This window comes from Pongo pygmaeus, chromosome 1 (genome assembly GCF_028885625.2).
Source record: "Pongo pygmaeus isolate AG05252 chromosome 1, NHGRI_mPonPyg2-v2.0_pri, whole genome shotgun sequence".
Lineage (NCBI taxonomy): Eukaryota > Metazoa > Chordata > Mammalia > Primates > Hominidae > Pongo > Pongo pygmaeus.
This window is the reverse complement of record NC_072373.2, coordinates 226,469,300-226,489,843: the sequence shown is the minus strand read 5'-3', so window position 1 is coordinate 226,489,843 and position 20,544 is coordinate 226,469,300. Positions and strand designations below refer to the sequence as shown.

Sequence of the window (20,544 nt, the reverse complement as noted above, 5' to 3'; positions counted from 1 at the left end):
ACCGATGATGGCATTTTGTCCAGGAGTACAGAGTGCAGTTGAAACACAAGCCAAGGGAGAAAGCACTCACGCTCTCTGCAAGGTGCGTTTCCACTTTGTGTACAGTAAGATTGGATCACGGACACAGAAGCAGCCAACACAAAGGCAGGGTCGGAGCAGAAGCTGAGTTCACAGGTGACTCTGGAAACAGCAGCTGAGGAGTCAGACAGGGTGCACTGAGTCCCTGCCCACACCCCACAGCCTAATGCAACCAGACCTTCTTATGCCAGGCACCTGGCGTCTGGCTGGATGGTAATAGTTGTGCCCACAGGAGTGAGTTAGCTGGGCAAATGACTGCAAAGTACAGGGCTCAGGTGGGTGGAGAAAGTGCCATCTCAGACACGAGAAAGGGAAGCAGTAAGGTCACAGCATGTCATTAAAGGAGGAACAGAGGGAGGGGAGGAGGAGGGAGGAGAGGAGGAGGAGGGAGGAGAGGAGGAGGAGGGAGGAGAGGAGGAGGGGGGAGGAGGGAGAGGAGGAGGGAGAGGAGGAGGAGGGAAAGGGGGATGAGAAGATACTGGTGGCTTTGTTTCACTGAGATGAAGGAACAAGGAAAGAAACAGTTGTTTGTGTGGTTGAGGAGCTTGGAATTTCCCCAGGAAAGATGTCCAATAGACAAGAGAATGCAGAAGGTGAGGGATCTGGGCAAGAGAGGACGTCATGATCAGTAATTGCTCTAGAGATGATAATGGCAGTGCCCAGAGCTGAAGGGATTGCCCAGGAAGAATGCCCATACCTTCTCTGTGAGCCCCATTCTCAATCTTATGAGCTATGGGGACCGAGTGGTCCACCTGGCTCATAGCAAGCTCTGAGCAAATAGTAGTATCATATTATGGAGTTTAAATTTAAATCAGCAGGAGGGAGCCCAGCACAGCTTCTAGCATGCAGCTCTGATGAGGGTTGGCCTCCTTCCTTCCCTCACTTTGATGCCACTCTTTGCTTCAGGGACCAGGACTCTCTTGCTCCCCTGCATCTCTTCTGTCACAAATAAACAATCCTGGACTCCCAAGCCCACCCTCATGCTCCAGTTACCCTATCATTTGAATAATTTATTCTTCCAAGGAAAGTTTGCTTCTTGAAAGACACTACAGAACCAGGATCCAAGTGGAAGAATTCAAGGCATAGGAAAGACTGGGTCTTCTAGGGAAAAGGAGGCCTTGCAGAGCCCCCGAAGACACAACCTGTTTTGCTCACACCTCCTCATGTTGTCTTCAGACTTCCCGCCAACCCTTCCTGGGGTGCTCCTTAGCCACATGCTTTTGTTTTGGACTGTCCAGTGGGTCCCCTTCTATGATCTTCTCTCCATCTGTACCATCCCTGCCTGTAAAGATGCCAGCCAGAGAGCCTACCATGAATCTTCTCCTTCTTTTACCGCGTTTTATATCATTGCTGCTGGAAGGGCCCTGTGCACTAATCAGTCCCGAGATTTTCACAGTTCTTTTCAGCTAAATCTTTCATCCCCAACATGGAAAATAGGTTGAGGGGAGACAGCAGTGTATGGAGAGAGAGTGGGTGCCCTGCAGCTTCCTCTTTGATTCTTCTCTAGCCCCTGGAAGCTACATTAAGGCCCAAGAGAACACCTTGAGGCTTACTGATCTAGGCCCAGTTTCCTGTTACACAGATGGGAAAACCCACACCCAAAAAGGACGTGAAAATTTCCCAAGGCTGATTGCACAGGAATTAGCAGGAATTTACTCCATTTTCTTAAAAAATATTCCTATGAATTATTCATATATAAATATGTAAATTATTCATATACATTATTTATATATAAGGTAGTAGTATTTATGTGTCCCAGTTCTCTCTTGAAATTCTCCATCTTGTAATCTATTTTCTTTAATATATTAATTGCTGTTTTTGTTTTTGTTTTGAGATGGAGTTTCGTTCTTATTGCCCAGGCTGGAGTGCAATGGCATGATCTCGGCTCACCACAACCTCCGCCCCTTGGGTTCAAGCGATTCTCCTGCCTCAGCCTCCCATGTAGCTGGGATTACAGGCATACACCACCATGCCCAGCTAATTTTGTATTTTTAGTAGAGACAGGGTTTCTCCATGTTGGTCAGGCTGGTCTCGAACTCCTGACCTCAGGTGATCCGCCCACCTCAGCCTTCCAAAGTGCTGGGATTACAGGCGTGAGCCACTGTGCCTGGCCTAATTGCTCTTTTAAAGGTGGTGTCTGATAACTCCAATACTTACTTATTCTATGAGACTATGTCTTTTGTCTTTTGTTTTTTCTCTGGTTTTTGTTCACTTGGTTCTGTCCCCCGGTGTGCCTGGTAATCTTGTGTTGAATGCTAGACATTGTGCATGAAAAGCTATAGAGATGATTCATGGCTGTAAATCAGACATTGACCAGCTATAGTCCGTGGACCAATCCTGCCTGGTTCCTGTGTTTGTACATCTTGGGAGCTAAGAATGGTTTTGTCATGTTTAGAAGGTTGAAAAAAATTAAAAGGATAACGGTTTGCAACACACGAAAGTTATTTGAAATTCTAATTCTAGTGTCCACAATTAAAGTCTTCCTGGCACATAGCACACTCATTTGTTTACATTTGTCTGTGGCTACACAGGCAGGGGTGTGTGGTTACTACCAAAGCTGTATGGTCTGTAAAACCTAAACTGTTGACTCTCCGGCCCTTTGCAGGAAAAGTTTGCCAATTCTTGCTCTCAAGGCTGTTTCTCCTGTAGCAGGGACTCCCTTTCCCTTCTGGCTACCCACTAGGTTGCGACTATGTGGAGAGAAAGTGAGTTTCCAGTCTCTCAGGCAGCCCATCCTCCTTGACAGTCCCAACCTCCATTCCAAGCTTCCCAGCCCATGGATGGCTTCCCGGCCTCAAGCAGCTGCCACTTTGGGGATGAGAGGACAACATCTCACATCTTCTAAACTCACAGGGAATTCCCAGCTTCTGATTTTCCAGACTGAAACTGAACATTTGTCTATTTGTTTGTTTCTGTTTGTTTTCGGTGACAGGGCCTCAGTCTTGTGCTTTGAAAGGCCTTCTTGGAAACATGGATTAAGACATTGCTGGGACCCCAGCGCAAAGCAAGGAGCGGCCGTTTTCCTATGGCTTCCTTATTCCAAGCGAGCGAGCCTCCCTTATGCTGTCCCACGTTGGGCCCTCCTTCCTGCTCTCCCCTCATCTCAACCTGGGGCATTTGTGGGGACAGTGCTCAACCTGGGGCATTTGTGGGGGGCATTGTGGGGACTGCTCTCCCCTCATCTCAACCTGGAGCATTTGTGGGGACAGTGAAAGGCCACCACTCCCTGGGCCTTTCATGTCCTGACTTGCAACAGCCCCAGTGGGCAACATGCAGGGAGATCAGCCCTGCCTGGGCAGGAACCCCCAGCTGGCCCACCAGGTGTCTCTGCCTTGGAGCCGGGTGGTATGAGCACAGGGATTCTCACCATGTGCCCTCCCTGCAGCCCGTGGAGCCATGGTTGGATGGCACAGCCCACTCCTGTCCTGCTGGGAGAAGGGGCACCAGGTGACTGTCCAAGAGCAACAGGGAGGGTATGGGGGTAACTGGGGGCCTTTCAAGTACATGTATTTATCTGTTTATTGTTTTTAATAAAATGGCTGTTGGTGTCATAAAGACAGCAGCTGTTATTGAATGTAACAATATTCTGCAGCAGGAAGCCTTGAAAAGCACTCAGAACCCCTGTGGGAAGTGGGTGCAGGGGACTCTCACGTGTCCCCCTCCTCTCTCACACCACCCCCACACTTCAAATTGCATTGCAATTTCTCCACTCTCTGGCTGCATAGAGGTTTTAATGAAACAAGGGGATAACCATCTTCCTCCTGCTGGCTCTGTTGTCACTGCCAGTGGGTTTTGCAGGCAGAGCACCCTGCCTGACCATGCGACTCTGTTTGCAAGCTTCTGGCCTTGCTCCAGGGAGATTAAGCTGCCCCCATCCCCACCCCCTGCCTGCCCATGGACTCAGTCTAATACTGGGGGTTTGACTCAGACCTCGCTGGAAGGCATGTCTTGGATGTTAAAGGAAAAATTATTCAATGACACTTGTTAGAGAGCAGTAAGGAATACTTTACTTGGGGCCATCACAGCAAGTACAGGGACCACACAATGGGATTTTGCAATGGGGGAGAGAGATTGGGCTCAACTTTGAACACAGCCTGGGCAAATGGGAATGTGCAGCCAAGGGGCAGGGCGGGGTGGTTGGTGGGATTAAAAACGACTAGGAGGAAACATCAGGGGTAAGGGGGATTCTGGCTGTTAAACCCACCTAACAGGGTTCTTGCTGAAGGCAGGCCAGGATGATCAGACGTCACCTGGGGAAGGGTGAAGGATGACAACGGATCAGAAATGGTGGGTGATCCCATATGGAGGGTGGGGGTTTTGGCTAAACTCACTTAGCAGGGTTCTTTGCTAAGCATAGACTTTAGAAGGAAGTGCCCAGACAAGCCTAGGAGAAGGTGCAGGAGCCTGATGAGAGTTTCTCCAGGCAGAGGATCTTTGTCACTGAGTTTGGTGGAGTTTGGCAGCTGCATCAGTGAGCAAGCACCTCTCAGCACAGAAATAGAAGTGTGGTCCCTTTTTCACATCACGGGCCCCCAAACAGAAGCAGCCCACAGTGGTAAGGGGCTTGGCCCTGCCGAAAGCAGCTCAGGGAGGGCTGCAGGAGTGAAATGACTGTGTCTGCACCGTGGAGTCCCTCGCTGGGAGCCAGTGCTCAGGGTGCCTGGGCCAGGTGTGTGGTGGTCTCATGGCATGGCCTGACCTTTTCTGACCCAAACTTCTCAGCAGGAGCTTGTCTGGACCAAGATTCAGCAGCAAGTAGTGCCCTCCTGGGTCAATGTCTCCCAAGCTAAGCTCTTTCTCTCCAACTCACAAATGTTTACGGAGGGTCTAGGGCAGAACAGAGATGGCTAGATTTGGAGGGCCTGCCGTGAGTGGAACCCAAGACAGAGAGGCTCCCTCCTGTCTCTGAGCCTATGTCCTGCTGAGTTCATGGAGGTTTTGTTTTCCTGGGATTCAGACGCTTAGGTTCTGTGCAAGAACAGTGCAGATGCCAAATTTGTGAGATGCTGGGTTAAGCAAACCTTCTGAAACAAGTTTGCTTTATGGAGGCCTCTCAAACCTGAGCTTTGTGACGCTCCAGGAGGGAACTAAGCTTCCTACACAGAATTCCCATCCTGATTTGAGCAGAGAACCCTTGTGGGTTTTCCCAGAATGCTGAGAAGGGTCTTTGGGGAGGGTAGGGAGCCTGCAGCGTCCCCTCCAAGCGTGGAACCTCAGGCTGCCCCTAGCCCTCCCTAGCCTCATCTCTGTCATGCAGCCACACATGCCTGCCCCCAGCCCTTTCCCCAATGCCTGTGGCAGAGCCGGGGGTTGCCTGGAATGAGATGAGAGCCTGACACAGAGGCTCACACATGAGTCATTGTTTGGGGAGGTGATAAGGGAGCCCGAGCGAGGCTGGGAGGATTTCATGTGGCTCCTGGAGACATCTGACTCTCCGTGTCAGTGGAGGCCACCTCACTTCTGGTCTTTCTCTCAGTAGATCCTTTCCTTTGCCTTCAGCACAGACCCTTCCCCTTTCCAACTCCCCTGTCAGTGAGCTATGCCTTGAAATGCCACAAACAGCGCCAGACCCAGGGGCATGCAGTGCTACCAGTGTATTGCTGGGGCTCACTCACATGCCCCGGGGTGGCCAGCTATTGGCTGACCTGGGCTGGCTTCAGCTGGGGGCTAGGGCTGTCAGCTGTGGCCCATGGGTCTCTCAGCCTCCCGTGGGCTGGGCTGGGCATGTTCTCACTAGGATGGCAAATGGACAAAATGGCCAGCCTCATGCACCACTTTGCTCCCAACACTGGCCCAGCCCACAGGCAACTGTAAAGCATCCTGGCATGAGTGTGGCTGGAGGGGGTGAGGATTTGGGACCACCATGGAAACACATCACAGGTACTTGGGGAGTGGGTCTATTACAGACACTGATGGTACCTCCTGTTGTGGAACCTCTTGTCACAGGTGCACTTGCATGTGTATTTGTGATTGGTTGGTTGGTGTCCTCATCACCCTGGTTTGTAGCCTGTTCTGGATGGGGACACTGCTTGCTTTTGTTCCTGTACTGCAACCTTTGGGTCTAGCCCAGTGCCTGCACACAGTAGGTCCTGAATAAGCAGTTATTGAATGAGTGAAGAGTGCTTTTCTATAATATCTTGAGGCAAGGTGTGTGATATGCTTTTGCTGTGTCCCCACCCAGATCTCCTCTTGAATTGTAGTTCCTGTAATCCCTACGTGTTGTGGGAGGGACCTGTGGGAGGCAGAATTTAATCATGGAGGTGATCACCCTCATGCTGTTTCTGTGATAATGAGTAAGTTCTCATTCTCATGAGATCTGATGCTTTTATAAGGGGTTTTCTCCCTTTTGCTCTGCACTTGTCTTTCCTGCCGCCATGTGAAGAAGGACATGTTTGCCTCCCCTTCCTGATTGTAAGTTTCCTGAGGCCTCCCCAGCCATGTGTAACTGTGAGTCAATTAGAAATGTTTCCCTTATAAATTACCCAGTCTCAGTTATGTCTTTATTAGCGATGTGAGAACAGACTAATATAGTGTGTCACTCCTCAATCATGTCTCCTTGGGAGACTGTCAGATCCTGTACGAGCATGAGAAAGAAACATCAGGGGCTGGCATAGGAAGTGCATTAGTCCATTCTCACACTGCTATAAAGAAATATCCGAGACTGGGTAATTTATAAAGAAAAGAGGTTTCATCAATTCACAGTTCTGCATGGCTGGGGTGGCCTCAGGAAACTTACAATCATGGCAGAAGTTGAAGAGGAAGCAAGGCACCTTCTTCACAAGGTGGCAGGAAGGAGAAGTGCTGAGTGAAGCAGGGAAAGAGCCCCTTATAAAACCATCAGATCTCGTGAGAACTCACTACCATGAGAACAGCAAGGGGGAAACCACCCCCACCCCCATGATTCAATTACCCTACTTGGTCTCTCCCTTGACAAGTGGGGATTATGGGGCTTACAATTCAAGATGAGATTTGGGTGGGGACACAAAACCTAACCATCTCAGGAGGTCCTACGGGCATAGCATGGAGACACGAGCCCACCCGACCCTGTGCTGGAGAGTGTGGTGCATACATCAGGCTGCTGCTCGATTGATAGCACAGCTCCCAGGACAGCCGGGGTGCAGAGGAGCTGAAGGCAGCTTCTCAGGGCTGAGTCCCAGACACTGCTGTTCCCTCTACCCGAGATCCCAGGACAGAGCAGATCACTCACTTGCCCAGAGCTGGATGCTGGGTTATAGGCTTTCTGTGCACTCTGCAAACTCCAGAGTACTTCTGAAGATGGCCAGCACCAGAGCTCAGGTCAGGATGCAGGTTGAACCAGCTCCAAACTTGGTCAAGTTCATTATATTGGTCATGGCCCCGTGACTGTTTCTGACTACAGCCACTACAGGTAAGGAGCCTTCTTGCTGGCCTGCTCAGCACACCCTCTGGTACTCAGCTGGTGTCTGAGAATCCCTTGCTCCTCCTTCTCGTGTGTTGACTCTAAAAGGTGTGTATAGACCTGCTCCTCTTAGATGGGGCCGCTGGATGGCACATCAGTCCTGAACCAGGGTCAGTGTTGAAACATCACTAAAAATAAGGCCGTGTTGAGAGCTTGAAATACAGGGAGGCAAATGTCTTATAGTCTGTTTAATTTGGTTAGGTGTCTGGGAGACAGGGAGCATATTTTGAAAGACAGTTCAAAATAAAAATATTGGAGGAATCTGGCCTCTGGGGCTGGAAGCTGGATGGACTGATGTTAGTCCCAATTTGCAGAATGTCTGCTCTGGACCACTGACTGCATTGGGTGTGCCCAGCCCCGTCTCTTCTGCTCCAGGGAGCTGGCTCAAGCCTCTGCATAGACTCTGCAGTGACCATAACCAGGGTGAGGCCACTGCTCTTTGAGGACCTCCTGTGCGGGGGCCTCTGAACTGGGTGCCTTCCTTCCATGGGTTCTCCCACCTACACCAGGCACATGTCTGCTGAATGGAAACTGTGAGGTCACAGCACCATGCCTCCGAGAGCGAGGTGCAGGCGGACTTTTTGGAGGGGGAGCCTTGCCATTTGCTTAGAGGTTTGATGTACTGACCATTTTATAAGCTAAACGTAGGCTCTGAAGACAGTGGGTGCGGTGGTGCTGGTGGCGCTGGGAGTTGTCAGAAGGGACTCTGCTGCTAACACTCAGGGCCCAGCCCCTCCCGCCAGGCTCCAGCTGTGGATGGAGCATCTCTGCAGCAGAAGGCCCCTCAGCTGGTTCAAAGCCTCCCTGGCCATAGGGTATCTCTTCCCCAAACCCTGAAACTCTCCTTAGCATGCAGCAAGGCCGACTTCCTTCCCCCCAAGCACTGGCCTCCAGAGCCATCATCTTTTGTGGAACTTCTCAAATGATAGCGGAGGTTCAGTGAAAGAAATGGGTCATTTCCCTAACGGCCACTGAGCTCAAAGTTGAGTATCAGTGGCTTCTGTTCTTACACAAGCTAAAAATTCAGGCCGTGTGTGTGAATCTCTGTGAGTGAGCCTGTGTGTGTGCATGTGTGTGTGAATATGTGAGTGTGTGTGAGCATGTGTATGAGAGTGTGTGAGCATGTGTGTATGTGTGAGTGTGTGTGTGCATGTGCAGGCATGAGTGTGTATATGAGTGCGTGTGGGTGTGTGTGAACGTGTGTGAGTCTGTGTGTATGAGAGTGTGTGTACATGTGTGTATATGTGAGTGTGTTCATGCATGCATGTGTGTTCATGCAAGCTTTGGAAGCTGCCCTGGAAACACTGAATGCTCTCTCTGAGGGGTTTCTGCTTCTTCCAGCACTGGACTTTCTGCTCCGGAGAAGATGCTGCTGCCTGTCACGGAGCAGATCTGACTCCCCGCCCCTGGGACAGCCCAGGGTCCACGGCTGGGGAGCCACATTTCCCGGCCACGATGCAGCATTGTGATCCCTTCCCATCTGCTGGGCCGCGTTCTCTGAATGCAGGTCAGAAGGAGCAGATGGACAGGGCCTGGCTTCCTTTCGCCTGTAACCCATTTCATAGTCATTATATTCAATTCAGCAATGTGTCTAAGCGTTTCTGTTTGCCACAAGGGGTGAATATGCAGGCTTGGCCTTCGCCAAGGTGTGTGGCCACACCATGGAGGGGGCCCGTGAGCAGAGGCTGCCCATCTGTGCCCCCCCACAGTCATGCCATACACAAAGTGCCCACTCTGGGATTCTTGGGGTCCTGTAGGCCAGGAGTCACAAACTTTTCCTGAAGGACTAGATGTACATATTTGAGGTTTACAGGTTGTGCAGTCTCCATGTGAAATGTGCATTGAGATCATGGCTCTGAAGGCTGCTGTTGGGTGATTCATGATCTTGCAAACATAAAGTGAGGGCTCTGTGCCCCCTTAACCCTAACTGAGCCCCCAGGGTGCCCGAACCTTTGGAAAGCCTTTTAACTCAGAGGGTAAACCTCACTGCCAGTGAATTCATTTCCCAAGCTCTCTACCCACCTCGTCCTCACCCCATTCCCGGTGCTCCTGCTGAGAATCCCAGATTTGAATGCAGCAGTGCTGAGATTTTGCCAAGAAGATGGTCCTGAGAAGGGAAGGTGGATTGATGCCTTGGTTTAGGCTTGCAGCTGGGTGGCATGGGGTCTTTCTAGCAAAGACTTGTCCCCTGGGCTCTCTCTGAGTCCCGTCTGTAACACTCTGTGTTCTCTAGTTCAGAGCAATCTCCAAATACAAAGAAACCCACGGGTGACATTGGTAGCCAGTCTTAGGGTCAGGGGACATGAGTACAACTTCAGGTCCCTTCTGGAGCCCACAGCTAGATAGATACTTAGGAAGATCTCCAAGTCTCCCTGGACCATGATGCCATGGCCATTAGCCATCCCTGTGCAGAGAACAACCAGAATCTGTATTAGTCAGGGTTCTCTAGAGGGACAGAACTAACAGGATTGATGTATATATAAGGGGAGTTTATTAAGGGGAATTGACTCGCACGTTCACAAGATGAGGTCCCACAATTCCCACAATAGGCCATCTGCAAGCCGAGGAGCAAGGAAGCCAATCTGAGTCCCAGAGCTGAAGAACTTGGCGTCTGATGTTTGAGGGAAGGAAGCATCCAACATGGGAGAGAGATGGAGGCCAGAAGACTAAACCCATCTAGTCTTCTCACATTCTTCTGCCTGCTTTTATTCTGGCTGTGCTGGCAGCTGATTAGATTGTGTCCACCCAGATTGAGGATGGGTCTGCCTTTCCCAGGCCATTGACTCAAATGTTAATCTCCTTTGGTGACACCCTCACAGACCCATCAGAAACAACACTTTGCATCCTTCAATCCAATCGAGTTGACACTTAATATTAACCATCACAAGTCCACCCCTTGTCAACTTGAGCCCATACACATCTCCTGAAATTATATATAATCTTCAAATAAAGACAATAACAAGGTCTTAGTTATACCTAACATAATGCAACTATCCTTCATACAACCCTCCAAGAGGCTGTGCAGGACAGCAGTGAGGGGCTGAAACCTGGAGCAAGCCTGTTGAATTCCGTGTCTGCCATGTCTTAGCTGTGTGTGCAGTACAGGGTTAATTTTGCCCAAAGAAATGTCCTTGCCCCCAATTCCTAAGCCCTTGGAATGTCCTGCCTGAGTGTCTTTTTTGCCTGGGGGCCTTGGGCCTGGCCAGATAATACAACGGTACAACTTATGGTGGGAACTAGGGCTGTGGGGTATTGTGGTATTAGCTTGACCTTCAGAGGGGCTGGAGACTGGGGTCAGCCATGCCAAGGATCACCTGTGGCAGAGCCCAGCACAAACTCTGGGCGTCAAGGCCCAAGGGAGCTTCCCCGATATTTCATGCGTATTGTCACACATCATTGCTGGGATGAGACAGTGCTGTCCACATTTCTCCACTGCAAGATGACATCCGGAAGTGCCTGGTCTCCCCTGGACTCTGTCCCATGCCTCTCTTCCTGGTGCTCATCCTTCTGCTGTGATAAACTATACCAAAGAATATAATGGCTTTCTGAGTTCTGTGAGCCTCCCTGCTGAATTATTAAGCCTGAGGGTGATTGTGGGGACCCCAAATGGCACTGTGCAACCTTGGGAAAATCCCTTAACTTCCTTCTGGACTTAGGGAACATATTTGTGCTCACCTCATGTTGCTGTAGTGAGCTGTGAATGCACTAATTCACTTGGCACGAGGCTTGGCACCCTCTACCAAGAAACTTGGGGTGACTCCATGTTATGGACCTCTACAGTGGCTCCAAGGTGTCAGCCCCATGACCTCTCTCCCTGCCTGGCTTTGTTATTGATAAGGAAAGCGTTGGAGGGAGAAGGGGTATTAAAAGGAAACAACCAGGGATGGGCTCGCACCTCACCCTATGAGGCACACTGGAGGTGACCCTCCAACCCAAGGCTTCAGCTGCAGTGATATCTGTCCTGTGGGCTTGTCTTGTGCCTCGGAGGACATCTACCAGCATCTTTGACCCTTACGCATTAGATGTACAACCACTCCCACCCACAGTTGTGACAACCCAAAGTGTCTCCAGACATTCCAGATGTCCCTGGCTGAGGACCACTGCTCCACCTGCCTAGGCCCTTTGGGGCAATTCCCTGGGGACTGCCCTTCACTGTGTTGTTGTGACCAAGCCGAGTCCTGTGAGATGTCAGCAAAGCATTTCCTTAGGGGGAGTTCTGTTTCTGTAGCATGTGATCCTGTCCCAAGCTGGAAGGACTTCCAATAAGAGGAGACTTTATCTCCATGTAGTGTTGGCTTGAAGCACTTCCCTGAGCCAGGCCATCACCCACTGTGATGGTGAATTTTATGCACCAACTTGACTGAGCTGAGGAATGCCCAGAGAGCTGGTAAAGCATGGTTTCTGGGGGTGTCTGTGAAGGCGTTTCTGGAAGAGATTGGCACGTGAAATAATGGACTGAGTATGGAAGATCCCTGTTCAGCCATATGGGTGGGCAGTATCCAATCTGTTGAGGGCCCAGGTAGAACCAAAAAGACAAAGAAAGGGCAAATTCTCTTCTCTCCCGCTCCCTCCCTCCTATCCCTCTCTCTACCCTCCTTTCTCCCTCTCCCTCTCTCTCTCTTTTCTTCCCTCTCTCCCTCTCTTCCTCCCTCTCTCCCTCATCTCTCTCCCTGCCTTTCTCCCTCTCCCCCTCCCCCACTCTCCTCTTTGTCTCCCTCTCCTCCAACCTCCCCCTCCCTCGCACTTTCTCCCCCCCTTTCTCCCTCTCCTTCTCTCCATCTCCCCACACCTTCCAAAGAGAGGAAATAATGAGGATCCCTTGTGGATTTTCCATATTTCAGCCTGTTTCCTACAAATATTATTGGGACCACATGTCAAAACACACAGTCCTTATCCAACTGTCATGACCACAGGGTCTGTAGTATATATATATATATATTTAGAGAGAGAGAGAGAGAGAGAGAGAGAGAGAGAGAGCTGAGCTGGGACATCTGTCTTCCCCTGCCCTTGGACTTGGACATCAGAGCTCCTGGTTCTTGGGCCTTTAGACTCTGGTACTTCCACCAGTGTCCCTGCCCACTGACATGAACCCCCTATGGTGTAGATGGAGCTGGGACATCCATCTTCTCCTGCCTTTGGCCTTGGACTGAGTGACACCACTAACTTTCCTGGTTCTCCAGCTTGTAAACAGAAGATCATGGGATTTTTCGGCCTTCATAATCACATGAGCCAATCCCATGATAAATCTCTTCTTATAGATCTCTCTATATTTCATTGGTTTTGTTTCTCTGGAGAACCCTGACGAATACATTCACCCCTTGGAAGACTCTGCGGGGTCACTCAGAAAACAGCACACTCCTTTGTGTCCCTGCCATAAAAGCTGGTGGCCTTGTTCTGCTGTGAGCATCCCAGTTTTGGAAGATGCATTTTTTCTTAGCAGCCTGTTCCCAGGAGGTGAGCAACTGACTCAGACGAAGCCTAATCCCTGAGGTTCCTCCAACTCCAGCAAGCCAAGCTGCCTCCCATCTGTCCACCACTGGGCACTGTGAGCTTCTCCCTAGTCAAGCCAACATGTTCCCAGAGACTCTTTTTCAAGGACTGCTGTGAAATTGACATTTTGCAGGTCTCTGTGGAAAAGGAATGGCTTTTTTGGGATGGAATTGGCACTTTGGGTCCCAATGTCACCTGTCACCTATCAAACTTACCCTTGTTGCATGACAGACATTTTTGTGTCCAGTGACCGTGGCTCTTTGTTTGCATAATTCAGACGCTCCAGACTCCTGCATTGTGAAATCAGCTATGATACACACAGCAATGTCATCTGTTTGCCTTGGCCAATTCCAGGACCATCACTCCTGCCATCATCCAAGTGTACCAGCCAAACGTGCCTCACGTCCTAGAAAGAAAGCCCTTGATGGGTTTGTTTTTGCCATGGACAATGGCCTGTATTTGATTCAGCTTCATTTAATAAGACCTTGTTCAGACCCAGAGATGGATTACAAACTTCCACATCAATCTTCAGGGCCTGATCTTATTACAAACCACCACAAATATAACCATAAAAGCCCCATTGATTGATGCAGAGCTTGGTAATCCATCTGTCCCCATCCATTATTCTGGGGACAATTTTTCATTATCTGGATGGCAGCTGATTCCTCATGCATTAGTATACAGTGGCAATTAACAGAAGCAGAAAAAGCCCCCAAATTAGCAGGAACAATAACACCTGTCAGGAAGGGGAAGCAAGAATTCCCACACAGCATGCTTCTGAGCTCTGGGATCAGGTCTGAATTGCAAAGAGTTTGAAGATGGGATTCAGTGTTGACCTTGGAAGTGGAGAGGGAAAAGTTTGCTTGTTTGTTCCTTCCTTGGGGGCATAGAGTGTGTGCTCCCTTTAGGTGACATCATTGTCAATCCAGTCATAGCCCCTGGACAGCTGACATGGAAACTTTTCCAGGATTGCTCAGGGGCAGCAGGGTTTATGGGACAGGTGTTCCTGCCCGAGGTAGCTAATAGCCACCAGAGACTCGACCAGTGGGAATGTTATTTAAGGCGAGAGTATTGAGAGAGACATGAGTGAAGAAGGAGAGAGATGAGTGAAGAAGGAGAAAAGTCGAAGCCTCCTGAGAATGGTGCCATTTGCATAGTGTGGGAAAAGTCCTTTCCACAGACCAATAAGATATGGTCTCTCTCTACACAATGATTCCATAATCTGAACATTCTTGTGTTTGGCAAGATGCTATTTCTTTTTAACATGGAGAAAATTGAGATAGACGTGGCTGAAATATTTCTAAGAGCCATCGAAGGAATCAAACTGGTACATTTCTCTCTGAGTTTTGATTTCCAAACATCAAAAATCCTGTGTAATTGACTTCTCAAGGGAAACCTTTATGCAAAGTGACTTATTATCAAGTGGCTTCATATGGACAAACCCAGCAGGGTGAGGGCACTGCTGCTGGATGTTAAGACCCAGCCATAAACTAGAGGCTGTGGGTCTCTCTGAAACCACCTTGACAGTGACCAGTGAAGAGTCCGGCACACAGCAAAGCTTTGATAGTGGAGGGGGAAGGTTCTAATCCTTCAAACTAAAAGATTGCAGTTTGATTCCAAGCATTAATCGATCATCCAAAAAGAAGAATATGCTTTTATTTAATCTATAAGCAGAGCCACCTTGAGCTACTCACCTAAATCACGTATCTGTAAACTGTGGTCCATGGGCCAAACATGGCCACTGCCTGTTTTTGGAAATGAAGTTTTATTGGAAAACAGCCCCATTTGCTTCTTTGCCCATTGTCTGCGGCTGCTTTTTTTGCTACAATGGCAGAGTTTAGTAGTTGTGACTGAGGCCATACTGCCTGTAAAGCCTAAAATATTTACTATCTGGTCTTTTAAGAAAAGGTTTGTCTACCTGGGATCCACATGAAGATTTACACATGGAAGGAAACTACTCCTGGCTCTTGGAGAGACTAAATGATGGGGTGGATGCTGTAAACACCACATGACTTCTCCCATGTTTTCTGCTGTATTCTAAGTGAACAGCGTTCCAAAGAGAGGAAATAATGAGGAACTCTTATGAATTTTCCATATTTCAGCCTGCTTCCTAGAAATATTATTGGGGCCACATGTCAGAAGTCCCAGTCCTTGTCCAACCATCATGAGGGTCTGTAGTTTTATTCTCATAGTTGTAACATCCTAAGCAGGAGCCCAGGAGCCCATTAAAACCCACACTCCAGGTTTTGAAGCACACGGCTGTTTACTTTGCAAGAAAAGTTTGTGCAGGGTTCAGTAAACTGTTGATCTTGAACTTATTTAACAACAGAATGTGGCCACAGGTGTGTGGGATTTGGATTTAGATGTTTGGTTTTCTTGGGGACGCTGGAGCAGAGAATTGCGTTTGTCCAGGCTTTGTTTGCTGACCAGGGAAAGTCATTTTTCTTCTTTAGCATCAGGCACCCAGTTTGTCAGACAGGTTAAAAAAAATGCGGGGTGGAGATGGGTTAAATCGATCCCAGGTGTGAAGGCTTAGCTAGCTGCATCAAGGGGTACTGTAGAAAGCATAGCTGTTATATTGCGTGTGTATGTCTGCCCAGACCCTCTTAGCTGGTGATTAGCCCATAATGCGCCCTTCACGTTTTAATGTGGGAAATCTATTAAGAAAATTTACACAAAAGGCAGGAGAAGGGCCTCCAGGGCAAGGCCAGCATCAGAAATAGATCATTACCCTTCTTTCTGTTAAGTTGGTTTCTGATTTTTTACCCCTTAGTTATAAGTTTAATGATACATCATGCAGCTAAGATCACATTATCATCAGCATCACCTTCACCATCATCACCATCACCATTATCATATCACTACCATCATCATCAGTGTCACCATCATTATCATCATCATGTCACTATCACCATCATCACCATCACTATTATTACCATCACCATCATTATCACCATCACCGTTATTACCATCATCACCATCACCACCATCATCATCATCGTTACCATCACTGTCATCATTGTCACCATCACCACCATCTTCATCACCATCACCATTATCATCATCGCCATTATTATCATCACCATCATCACCATTACCATCATTATTACCGTCATCACCATCACCATTATCATCATCACCATCATTATCATTACCATCATCACCACATCACCATCACCACCATCATCATCACTATTATCATCATCACCATCATTGTCACCAGCATCATCACCATCACCATCATTATCATTACCATCATCACCACCATCACCATCACCATCAGCAGCAGCAGCAGCAGCAACCTCCTTCTCATCACAAGAAGCACAGACACAGGATGAGCACATATGCTTCGTGACAGCATGGCTTTCTCTTGACTGGGCCAGAGGGAGTGTGTGGGTACAGAGCAAGAGGAGACTGAACAGGCAACCCACCCTCCACAGCTGTCCATCCTTTTCAATCCTTCCTCTGCACATGAGGTCTGAGTTGGGTCTCAGGAAACTTGGCACATAGATAGGGATTACCAGAGCTGGTAGACACCCCATTGTTGGTGGGATTAGGGGTGGTCCCTGTTGCATAACTTAGCTTTCAACTCATTAGCAAACCAACTTGGCAGTCCCAGAGAAGGGACTTGCCCAGAGGTTACAGCAGGTGCCACAGATGGGGCATAGGTTTATGGGAGGTCATTGGCCAGAACTGCAGTGAATGCAGCACCTTTATTCAGGGGGCATCGGAGCAGCTGTTGCCTGTGGGTGAGCAGTACTAGTGCTGCAGGCACACAGTAGGTGCACAACAAACAGTTCCTGAATCAATGGATAGAAGAGGGCTTGGGAGAGACCCGCCATACTTATGTGTTTCCTCCACTGTTTGCCGGATGCTGTTATTCTGTGAGTCCTGGAGAATCCCTTGTGAAAAACAAAAATTACCCCCAGAGACGGGGAAACAGGAAGACAAAGCTTGTTTTCTGGCTGTGCCAATGTGTAATCATTTATGAACAATTTCCCCCATGAGGATCATATCCAGCAGAGAGGTAACATCTGTTTAAGAGACTGCCCTTGGGAGGCCGCCAGAAAAATCTTGACACTGAAACCCGCCATGCTGAAACATGCACATGCAGTGTTCTCACCCCAGCAGCCCAAGAGGTTGGTCAGGTGTGAGGGGCGGGTCTCTGCAAAGCAGACACCAAGATGGAGCCCCAGGCGGAGACAGGACAGTTGCTTGGATCTCAGGTGGAAGGACATGGGGAGATGAGTAGGAGGAGGTGCTGTCACCTGCGGGCTTGGCGGGCTCCCTCACTGCCTTGATCTTCCAGCTTCTCAGGTGCTAAAGTGGACCTTCCGAGTAGCCCTGGCTGGCTGGTAATGTCCCCAGCATCTAGGTCCCAGGAAGGATGTGACAGATGTGTAGTCAGGAAAGAAGGTGGTCTGTGGTAGGGACCAGAGGCAGGAGCTGTTGCAGGCCTGCCCTCCTGTCTCCCCAGTCCTGTGTCTGTGGTTAGTGGCAAATGTTACAGAAGGTTTTGGGACAGAGGTGGGGGACGGGAAAGAATCCCTGCTTTCTGCCATCGTGCATGTGGGTGTCAGCAAACAGTTCATGACCAGAGCTCTACCTGCCCCACTTCTGAAGTGGCTGGTCCTTCTGTCCCTGTCCTGCTGATTCCAGTGCCCCCCACCTCCGCATTCAGGGATTGGGGCCAGGGCAACAAGGCTAGACCATGGATTCTCCTTTGGGGCTATGGGAAGCATCCGCCGCTGGCCTGAAACTTTCATTCCTGGAACCTCGTGAAGCAGTGAACTTCTTAGCGAGGACTCTGGAAAGAGGAAGATTTCACCTCGTGATCCGGGTCTGTGAGGGTGTCATCCCATGTGCTCTTCTTTTTACCTCCCCAATATGTACTGGCCCATCCTGGCTCCCCCTGGGTCAGGCCAAACCCTGCTCCCACTCACAGGCCAGCACCCTGGAGCTCACCGTTCCAGAATAGAAGAGTGAGACTGGCCCAGGGTGTGAGAGGAGAAAGGCGTCATGAGGAATATCTCACCCAGAGCTGACCTGCCGCCGAGTAGAGGAGGCAGGTGAAGGGCTTGGCAGGTGTAAGAAAGAACACAGCCGCCCATGATCCAGGTCACGGCTTGGAGACTGACAGGGTGGTGGAAGGAGAGAGCCCAGAGCTGGAGCTCCCCCTTCCTGGACCCCGGGTGAGAGCAGCCTCATGCCCGGGGCCTGCAGTCGAGGAGGAGAGAACTGAGCACCTGTCATGCTGCCCCGAGTTCCCTGCTGTGGATAGGACCTGGCATCCCCAGCTGGGTTGGGGGGATGCGCCTCCACCTTTCCCAGCCCCCCTCACCTCCTGAACCTGGTTTCATGGGTGCCCTCTTCCCTCTTTCCTTCTTTCCAGGTCTGGCTGTCCATCAGATCATCACCATCACCGTCTCCCTCATCATGGTCATAGCTGCTCTCATCACAACTCTTGTCTTAAAAAATTGGTAAGGCTCCTTGGGCCCTTCTGGCCCAGAAATGGGGGACTACAGGGGTCCCTGGGTGGTGAACACAGAAAGGCCCCTACTTTTCAAAGCCAGCCTGTGCTGCTGGCTTCTGCCCTGGGCAGTTCAGCTGCCACAGGCTGCTCACCGTCCAGTGCTGCCCTTTGGCCCGGCCCCTCTCCTGGTTTCCCTGCAGAAGGCCAGAGAGCCCAGCCTTTGTGACAGAGCTTCTCAGGGTGCGTGTGGTCCTGGGTTCCAGATTCTTCCTCTGGATCCAAGTGTCCCTTGGGATGTTGTCCACCCAGAGCACAGTCCCTATATCTTGTCTCCTCTGCCCCTTCCCTGGAAAGGTAGGGATGGGGCCTTTCTGCCAGCACCCAGCAGGGTCCCACGTCCCTTACTCAGGCTTGGCGGCCGGTTGCTGAACCAGCCCTGTTTGTATTCTTCATTCCTCTCAAAGCCACTCTGTGTGCTGAACTAGGTTACCGCTTTGCTCCAGGCAGCCTGCCTTTGCCTATTTCCTCCTGGAAATTGGCCTACTTTGAGGCCAACCTTGCTGGGTGTACACACCTGATAAGCCCCTGAGAAATCAGGGGACTGCTGGGAGGCCCTGCTGCTCGAAAGCGCCTTGGGGACCTCACCTGCCTGCAGCCACTCCTCCAGCAACTGTGTCTCCTTTTGGCATCTAGGCTTAAAACTCCCTCATAGAATAACAGACCCAAATGGTCCCCTTGCTGCCTGCACACAGCCGTATGCATCAGACAAGGCTGATGGTGGAAACCACATCGGAGCCTCAGAATCACAGGGGAACACAAGAAAGGGAGAGAAAAAGCCAGGCTCTGGGATCAGAGGAGGTGGGACTCCTTGGCAGGCTGCAGGAGGGTGGAGGTAGCACAGCCCCACAACAGACCTCCCACTTGGCTAGCGAGGCCTCAAAGCCACCTCCTGATAGGTAGCAAACTGGGACCCCGGGCATTTTCTGGAGACAGGTGATGAGAGAACAACACAGAGCTCACAGTGGGGCTTCTTAGGCAGGGGCTGGCCAGAGAAGGGGCTTTGGACCCCTGGACTGTGTGGGTGTATGGAAGGACAAATCCCACTGGCCATCTCGGTGAAGGGCTTCATCTCCCCAGAGACAGGGGACTTTGTAGCCTGTTCTGTGACAAGTTGATGACAAGCCTTCATCTAGCATTTCCCACACTCGAGCTTATAGCAGACCTTCAAAGAGCCCTTTGGGAGAACAGCCCGGGAGAATGGATGAACAACTATGAACCTGACCTCCCTCTGAGGAAGACTTTGTGGGTGGGGCTGCCCCCTGCGTTTGGCATGCACCTTCTGACCTTGGTGTATGGGGTAGGGGGCTTCTTCTCCAGGAATCAGGATTCCTTTCATTGGGAAAACCAACGCAGGAAATAACCAAGACTTAGAAGGAGATGGGCGCATCCCCCCTGCCCCTTGCCTTCGTGCAGCCCCTCCCTGTGCACAGGCCCTGAGCGTGAAGGGGAAGGGGCAGGCAGGGGAAATGGCCCCCAATGCGGGGCGACGTCCTCGGCTCCCCATGCAGCAGGGGAAGGGCCTCCCAGCCAGCCCCCTTGTCCTTCCTGTGCTCTCATCATAGAAGCGGCATCCGGGGGCCTCGATTCTTGCTTTGTCGAGTCCCTGGACGGACGAGGGTAGGAGTCCCATGGTCACTATAAGTGGCCTCTGGAAGCCCCTGTGGTTCAGAGGAACTAGACCATAACAGGCAGGCATGCAGGACACTTCCCTCTGCAGACTTGATCAGGGATGAAGGACAAGCCAGCTCGTCATTTCCAGCTTGTGCACGTGCCCCCGGGTGGGGCTGAGGACAGGGGCTTTCTCACTCATCAGCTTTCCCCAAAGAAAGGTCCATTGTCCATTCTGAGATGAAGGAACGGACCACCCCAACCTGTACCCAAAGGCTCCCATACGCTCTAGGCCCCTCTGGCAGGAAGGACCCACCACGGCTTTTATCCCGGTGAGGCGTTCATGGGGAAACTGAGTCAGCACCATGGTCTGGCTGATGCTCTTTAGTTAAGCAGG

At 50.5% G+C, this 20,544-nt stretch overlaps 1 protein-coding gene across 2 annotated transcripts in view; it reads left to right on the top strand.

Annotated features, from left to right (window-relative positions):
* Positions 1-20,544, top strand: part of AJAP1 (adherens junctions associated protein 1) — a 129,361-nt gene that overhangs the window by 97,827 nt on the left and 10,990 nt on the right. For both annotated transcript variants that reach the window (XM_054448549.2, XM_054448561.2), the window contains exon 3: positions 18,399-18,486. In XM_054448549.2, the coding sequence (XP_054304524.1) occupies positions 18,399-18,486 (88 nt within the window). The remainder of the gene's footprint in view (positions 1-18,398; positions 18,487-20,544) is intronic.